The sequence below is a fragment of the Balearica regulorum genome, chromosome 27 (assembly GCF_011004875.1).
Source record: "Balearica regulorum gibbericeps isolate bBalReg1 chromosome 27, bBalReg1.pri, whole genome shotgun sequence".
Lineage (NCBI taxonomy): Eukaryota > Metazoa > Chordata > Aves > Gruiformes > Gruidae > Balearica > Balearica regulorum.
Window position 1 is genome coordinate 1,683,761 of NC_046210.1, and position 8,515 is coordinate 1,692,275.

At 50.2% G+C, this 8,515-nt stretch overlaps 1 protein-coding gene across 3 annotated transcripts in view; it reads left to right on the top strand.

The window, feature by feature from the left end:
* ZMAT4 (zinc finger matrin-type 4) overlaps positions 1-8,515 on the top strand; it is a 179,750-nt gene that overhangs the window by 73,253 nt on the left and 97,982 nt on the right. For all 3 annotated transcript variants that reach the window (XR_012832616.1, XM_075736822.1, XM_075736823.1), the window contains exon 6: positions 2,073-2,169. Coding sequence is in view for 2 of the 3 variants with exons in the window: in XM_075736822.1 (XP_075592937.1) it covers positions 2,073-2,169 (97 nt within the window). In the remaining variant the exon portion in view is untranslated. The remainder of the gene's footprint in view (positions 1-2,072; positions 2,170-8,515) is intronic.

An 8,515-nucleotide genomic window follows, 5' to 3' on the forward strand; every position in this document is an offset into this window, starting at 1 on the left:
TACAATCCCGCAGTCTCCTGTTCCCGTTCTGCGCGCGCACGCTCTGTAGGCGAATAAACGTCTTGTCTGCAGCGGATGTCGCAGAGATGTGAAGTTTGATCTTGGCTGAATAGGCGAAGCGCAAGCTGATTTTGTTGGGTTTAGTTCTTCAGCTCGGATGTTTTCCAGGGAACGTGCCGAGAGACTGTTTCTGCGACTTTCCTTATAAATTGCTTTGCAGCTTCCGTTTGAGATGTGCATGAATCTGCTTAATTGCCTGGGGTTTGTTTTGGGTTTTTTTTTTTCCTTCCCTGCAATCTGTGCCCAGAGGCAGAGCAGTGATTTGGGAGAGAAACGCTGTTTGAACCAAGAGCTTTTCCTGCGCAGGGAGCCGTGGGTGCTGCTCCTGCTCGGGGGTCTTTTTGTTGGGTCCAGCGACCCCTTCTGAGGGTGCACCTTTGGCCCTTCGTCCCCGTTTCTGTCGCTCTGGGGGGGGTGTGTTTGCATGGTTTCGTTCGGTGCTGCTGACACCGCTTGTCTCCTTTTTTGCTAGCAGGAGATAAACCATGGGTGCATACGACCGGTGCGTTTCTCCGGGGTCCAGCGCAGTCGCCTGCCCTGTCTGCTCTCGCGTTAACTTCCTCGGCCAACTGCGCTGCCGCGCTTGGATCACGTCATCCGCGATTCGCATAGCAATAACATAAACCGCAGTATATTTACTTGGAAAATCATTTGTAGCCGTGGCGATCAAATAGATAATGAAATGGAAAGCAGCAGAAGCAGCTGAGAGATTTGTTAGAAAGTAAAAAAAAAAAAAAAAGGAAATACCCCCCCCCAAAAAACCAAAAAACACCGACAAAATTTTGTAATGTTTCTCCTGTGAACCCACTGAGATGTTATTTCTAGCTCAGTGGTACTCAGTTGGCCAGCAGCAAGAGCAACAGCTTTATAAATAGTTGGTTGTTATTGTATCCGTGAAGGGCTAAAATTAGCAAAGCGAGGGCTGCTCGGCGGTCAGGGGCTGTAGACAGGTATTGCAGCCAAGAGTAAATCCGTCAGGCAAACGAGCTCCTGGCTTCCAGCTTTTGGATGGCCACCTGGTACCTGCGCCGGGCTTCTAGCGCTGACCTTCAGACAAAGGCTGATAGGACAAGAGGAAACGGCCTCAAATGGCTCCGGGGGAGGTTTAGATTGGAGATTAGGAGAAATTTCTTCACCGAAAGAGCGGTCAGGCATTGGAACAGGCTGCCCAGAGAGGTGGTGGAGTCACCGTCCCTGGAGGCGTTCAAAAAACGTGTAGACGTGGCGCTTCGGGACATGGTCTAGTAGACATGGTGGTGTTGGGTTGACGGTTGGACTTGATGGTCTTAGAGGTCTTTTCCAACCTTAATGATTCTAGGATTCTACTCTATGAGTCGCTGGCTCTCAGAGATCAGCGGCCGGGGAAAAAAAAAAAAAAAAAGTTGTTCCTAAGTGATCTGGCTCCTAAATACACTAACAAGGAATTGCCCTGAATTGTGCTCACTACCAAAAAACCAGAGGAATAAATGGGGCCTCGTGTGCTCGTTAGTCTGAGTGCAATAATGCTTTGTGAGAAAGCCATAGAAGGGCGATGCCCGCGCTGATGAACGCGGGGACCGCGGTCTCCAGGAGGGATTTGCCTTTGAACCCTGCTTGGTTCTGCTCGATTTGTGCTTTTTAAAAATATCCCTTTAGGCTTCACTAATGCTTGGATACCCTGGCCTGGAAAAGTAAATAGACGGGTTACTGTAAAGAGAAACGTCTGGGAAACTGGAAATGAAATTTGAGATCTGAGTACCTTCTAATTAATTAGAAGTTTGCTAGGGGCAAGAGTTAATGCTTTTTTTTTTTCTTTAATTTTTTTTTCTCCCTCCCCCCCCACCCCCCTTTCTTCAGCCATGTTCACTCATTTGTACTTTCGAGCTGCCATTTTGATTCTGAACAGCCTGTAGCCCAGGCACAAAGACATTTTTCCTCCCTGTGCAGCCCTGAGCTTGCCCTCAGCCTACACCGAAACACGCAGCCGGTGCGGAGGGCAGCGCGCAATTAATGACTCTGGGTTTTCTTCGCAGGGCTGAAGCGCAGCTACACGTGCAACATCTGCAACGTCACCCTGAACTCGATAGAGCAGTACCACGCGCACCTGAAGGGCTCCAAACATCAGACCAAGTGGGTATCTTCGTGCTCTTCCCGGTGGCCTTCTGTCTGTCTGCGTCTGCCTGGATGAACGTACATGTAATAACGCTTTACGCTCCGAAAACGCTGTCATCTGAGGAGTCTGGGTGGTTTTTGCAAACACCCAGAGGCACCTCCGGTTTGAGAAAGGCAGGGCTGAGCCCGGGGGGGGCTCCCCACAGTCCCACCGAAGCGGGGAGCCATTTGTTCTTCGTTTCCTGCCGGTCACGGCATGCCCCGCCGAAATCCTGCCGTCGGCTCGTCGCGCTTTCCGCGCAGCCCGCTGCGTTTCGCTGCCGGAGGCTTGTCCCGGTTTCCTGGGTTTTGCCTGCTGACTCCGGGGTCATCCTGCACGCTGGGCTGGGGGGTCGTCAGCCTGCAGATGTCCCGGGGACAGGAGCTCCTCTCTGGAGAGATGAAGTGTGTTAAGGGATGTCCTGCTTTCCTGAGCATCTTCCTTCTCTCCTGAAGACCCCTCCTGTACCCCCCTTCTCAGGAAACCCCCGCACAAAGCTATCGTTCTGCACGTCCTCTGGGACGTCCCTCGTCCTCAGCTCGTCCTTCACGGGGTATCGGCTTGCGGGCAGGAGCACTCGTACTTGTGCCCTCCACAGCGCTGTACGCGTTTACAGCACAGAGTACCTTATAGCTTTGCACATCTCTTCCCCGCGTCCTCAGCCGGGTTATGGGTCTGTCGTCCCTCCCCACTGAAACGTGTCAGAGGATGTTGGGGAACCCAAATGTCTGCCCGTCCTCTCCTGGAACTGAGTGGTGCTTGCTGGTTTGGGATGGATGAAGAAATGGGCAGCAGTGACCCGAGACCTTAACGATGTCTGGTCCTGATGACACAAGCGTTCGTGCCTAATGATACGGAGTTTGCACCTTCTTTCGTGTGTTAAACCTCAGAAGAGACACAGGGAGTGTAATGGGATTGGGTGTTTCCAAGTGAAAATATTTATGCTGTGATTTAGAGCAGTTATATATTACCCAACTTTGAGACTTGGAGGGAGTCAATTAGTACAAATTATTAAAATGAAGTGATAAAGATACATGGTACCAGAGAGTAGATTAACGAACTAATCTCTCTTAATACACTTACATGTGAGCTTTGGGAACCGTTTCAGGCTGAAGCACTCAGGACTGCCCAGATTAGAAGAGGGATATAAAAGGTGTCATTAGTTACTGAAACACTTCAGGTAGCTTTATGGGCGGTCTGCAAGATGAGGCAGGATGATCAGAACCAGCAATAAGTACTAATGTCTAATTTTGTATAAGCTACTAAAGGACAAATGCAGACCTTCCCCAGCTGATGTTAGACCTTTAAAGATTCCCGGTATTATTCACGTTCTATCCTATTTATTCATGGAGCATTTGAATGTCTTCCAAATTCCTACCCTTCCTGGACCTGAGCGTGTAGTCATATTCAGGATCTCAATTAGCGGAAGGAACTAATGGCGTCAGATTTTCTAATGAGGTGGTGTTCTCCCCCCGCTCTTCGCAAAGGATGCTGAAGTGGAAGGAGAGGCGGTTGTTGAGTGGCCGCAGGGATCCGGCACGCCTACCAGACTAGATGTTTTGGTGGAGGAGAGGGCTGGGGTCAGGCAAGCGAGACGTGGTTTTAGGCTGTGCCACGAGCAATCTGGGACCTTCAGTAAGTCCTTTACGGCCTTCGTCTCCCTTTCTCTTTCCGTACATCGGTGCTGGTGGTGAACCCGTGGTTACGTGGCAGGTTACGTGCGCAGCGTGCAGGATGGTGCTGTCGGGGTCCCTGTCCGCACCCAGGGCGACAAGCTCCCGCTGCTGGAAAATAGACGTGGCAGCTCTTCCCGTTGGAAACCTGGAATGAGAGCGGTTGTGATGTGCACAGAGCTGTAATTTATCCTTCCCCTGCCAGTCCTTCTGAGTTTGTATTATTATTGCTGCTGTTGCTGCTGGTATTATTGCGGAGGATAATGGAGTTTATTTCAAATCAGAGCAGCCTCATGGACGGGAAATATGGATGTGCAGACGAGATGCGCTCCTTTTCAGCGTCGGGAGGGTGCCTCGCATCCTCTGTGTTATACCCACACCTTCTGCTTCTGTTTTTCAATCACCTGCAATTAGCAAAGTGTCATTGCAACACTTAGTTTCTGCAGAAAGATAATTCCTTCTGCATCTATTGCTTTCCCAAATGTTTTCTTCTGACTGACAAAAAATTGGAAAGATGAAGGATCTTTCTGCTTCATCTCTTTTTCTGTAGCTGGAGTAGGAGCCTACCGGAGCGTATTCACTGCAGAGCTCGGGACTGAAGGGAATATCTGGGTAGGAGTTGAGACAATAATTGCCATTCCCATTCCTTTATCGCTGCCCATCAGGGAGAAGACCCTCAACTCCGTGGCGGGAGGCCAGGCTGTAGGATGGAGAAACTGGGAACCCCATTCCGTGGCGGCGGGGTGGGGGGGGTGGGGGATTTGCTGCCGTTCAGCAGAACGACCTCCCGCGGTCGCTCAAACTCTGCCTTTCCCCGAGCAGAGATGCCGGGGAGGCGGCGGCGGGGGATGATGAAGCAGCAGGGTACGGACGAAGACTGCCCTGAACGCACGGGGCGGTCGGGAAGGAGAGAGCCCAGGGTGCAGGGAGGGCTGGGGTTGGTTTCCGGAGGGTCCCGGTGTCCCAGCAACCCAAAGAGCATCGCACTGGTTTAGTGTCAAGGCTCGGTGGCACTCGCAGTCGTTCCCAGAGCTTCCCGGAGCTCTGAAAGCACATGAATTATTGACAGAAAGGCCCATTTCTCTTTCATCTCGGTGAGGATGAAGCCAGCCGGTGCAGGGAACACCAGACTGGCGCAGAGGCCTGCAGGACTCAGGCTTTTTTTTTTTTTTTTTTTTTTAAAAAAAAAGGACTTTCCTCTTTTGCAAGTTAATATTCTTATCAGTCTTTCTAAATTTAGTTTCTTATCGTTTATTCATAATGACTTAAATCTGGTCCCAAGGGATTTTCATGGGCATTCAGTGCAAGAGGAAACAAAGTAATAAATTCAAAAGAAAGTACGTTCCAAATGTAATAATGCCATGCCAATTACAGACATTTGTCTGACCAATTTCTATGGGAAATTGCTCCGATTATTCTATTTCCTCCACCCGTTGTTCGTTCTTACACAATTTTCTTTGAGGCTAAGCATCCGAGCACGGCAGAGCTCTCTCCAGCGCCTATAGGAAAGTGCAGAAGCGCGGGAGACAATAGATTGGCAGCTTGGGTTTGCGCACAACAAAAGCTCTTCCCAGCCTGTAATTAGTATGTAACCAGATTTTACTCTCCTTGTTTAAAGCTGGTTTTGCAGCTTCGTTGTCCTCTATATGGGACTGAGGGAATGAGTTACCCGTATCTTTTATCCGGAATCGGTTCTCCCCCCCGGCCCCCCAAAGTCTACGGGGTCGTACCAGCCACGTGCGCTGCTGAACGCAGCTGGACCCGGTGATGCAACCCCAAAACGAGCCGGGGGAGGCTCGTGACCGTAATTTTTCTGTTTGCCTCGTACGCGGAGATGACCTCGTACGCGGTGTTGTACAGAGCCGGCTGCACAGGTTGGGCGCTTGTGATAATGGCAGGTAGCAAAAGAGTTCGGGAAGGTAAAGCAGTTCGTACAGCTCGTGTTCCTGACTACAGAAATCATCTACAGCGCAGACAAAGACGAAGAAATCTTTATTTTTAGTGCTGTGAATGAATACGTTGTGAAACGTTATTCCACGTCGCGTCTTGGCTCTTGTACGGGCGACTGAAGGCACGCGTGCCCCCAGCCCTGCTTCCAACACAAAGCGATGAGCAGGGCAGCAGAAACAGCAGATTTTGTCAGGGCTGCATCTACGGTTTTGCAGCTTTCTACAAGTGATTGCCTCTTCTAGACAAAGCAAGTTAATTTTGAAATCCTGACCTGGTACTTCTGCCGAGTTTCCACCGCCACTTTGTCCCAGAGCAAGGCTGGGTCGTCGCGGCATCTCGGCTCTCCAGTGCAGGGTGAAGCGAATGTAAATGTGCTCGGCGTTGGGGTGCCAGGCGAGGAAGCCCCCCCTCCGGCAGCCCTCCCGCATACCTCGGTTTTGCCCACTGGTTTTTGCTCTTCTCGTTATTGTTGGTTAGTGTCAAGACTGTCCTCTTCCTTATAACTCAGTCTGAAACCAGTGGATTGCAGTTGCCAAGGCAACAAAATGTTTTATGGAGCTGTCATACTTCATATAATTAAAAAAAAAAAAAAAAAAAAAAAGAGGAGGGGGAGCAGTTTGTAAAGGAAAGGGATTTTGCTCTGGGACAGGTTAGCAGGAAAGGCGATTGCAGGCTGGAAGCTGGTAGCACCCAAAAAATACCAGATAGCTGAGTCTTCTGAAAAGCTGCTTTAGGAGAGAAGAACTTTTATGAGGAATGAGTCAAGTTGTGGATATTTATTATAGTTCTTGAGAGCTCTCCAGAGAGCAACACACAACCGAGCCACTGCTAGAGTTGCTTTAAATAACCCACCGTGTGACCGCCCGTGAACTACTGCTTTTTCTGGACCTCCATCGCTTCTCAGCGCGGCGCCGATGGTGCTGGAGCTCCGTTCGCAAAGCGGGAATTCAAGGCTGCGTGCCCTGTTCTTCCTCGGGGGGTGTCTGGCGGGGAGAGCTTAGCTGGTTACTGACTGGAATTCCAGGGGCTCACCAGATGCTTCTGACTGCATTTGTTTGACCAAAAGATGGGGAAAATGGGGGCTTGGGGCGGGGGGAAGCTGCAAGTGTGTCTGGGCTGCTATTTTGGTGTTGAATAAAAGACGCAGGAGGAGGTAGCTAATATCGAGCTAGTCCTTATGCCTCTGGCCACAGAGGGAAAGCAAAGCAAGATAATGTCTGCGAGCTCCCATTTCTTCTCCAGGGTGCAGGTAGTCTAAGCTGTATATTTGAAAAGAAAGGAAAAATGGATCCTTTTTTTCTCCTCTCATAAAGTGAGGAATTGGGGTGAGAGTCAGATACAGGAGAATATTTCTTTTAAGGCATCACAAATCTGTTTACGTCAGGGGTCAGGGCAGTGCTCATCACCTCTCTGATGGGGACGTGCATTCACGCAGAGCAGCCGAGCGAGGGCTGCTTTTAAATGTCCCGGGAAAGTGGAACGCCAGCTCGGGGCTCTGATCAGCAGCGCTGGCGGCTGCGTGCACACATGCCGGCACAGAGGCAGGTTTTGAAATGTGGCTGGACTCTGGAACATCTGCAGCGGGGAGGAGCACTAAACCTTTAATTAGGGATTTATGAACTGCGTAGAGATGATTGAGTCATTGTTTGACTTGCTTTCCAGAAATAGAAGTGGGTTGGTTTTTTTTTTTTTTTTTTAATCTCCCCTTCTCCCTTCCTCCTCCCCACAATGAGCAGAAGAGCAGCAGAAGGACGAACGAGGCGCAAGGCAGGCGACGGGGCCGGTGCCCGATTCGGCTGGACCGCGCTCAGCACCGGCAGCTCCGTTTCTATGGGGACCGGCAGCAGCCGAAATCCCGGCTCGTGAGGAGCTACAGGAAGGAGGGCATGTTCTCTCTGAAATATTGGGATGGAATCAGATGCCTGCCTTGCTCCTTACTGCTCCTTGCTGCTGAAAGAAACAAAACTTCCCTCTTTTCTGGTTTACGTAAACTGGAAAGAGGAAGAATCACTGCTAAAAGTGATTCTTGCAACAAACAACAGAGAATTAAAGTCCCGGGTAGCTGTGAAAGAAGCCAGAGGAGGTTCAGATTCTGGGTCAAAGAAATGTTCGTGCGGAATATTAACTTAGGGCTTTGCAGAAAGCGCTTCCCTCCTTTAATTAGCACGTGCGGGCGGTGGGATTGGGGACGGGGCGCTGCGTTCATCGCTGCGTCCAGGAGAAACTAGCTGCGTCTGGGGAGGATGCGCCGGCTCCAGGTCTGAAGTAGCTCCTCTGGGACTGGCGGATGAAAGGACCAAAGATGCTGTTGGCAGAGTACAGAGCCCAGACCCACATTTGATGTAAATGCCATCTCTGGGCCGGTTGCAAATATATCAAACGCTGTAATAATGTGCCGGGTAGCGAGAGCTGTGAGCTATCCTCCGCTGCTCTGGCTGTCAGCGATCGGCGGCTGAGATCCAGCCCTACTAATTAAGAGTCTGAGTATATGGGGATAATGATTCCCACTTTCATAAAGACGAATTTTATCTTCTCGCCTTTATTTTGTCTCTTTGATCAGCCAGACCTCTCTGCCACATCTAGGGATCACAAATGTATTCTGCGGTTTTATAACCACTCATTTACACATTCATAGATGCTAATCCACGTCTAGGTTTGCCTTTCGAACTCGCGCTTTCCGATTAATTTTAGGATTTTTGCA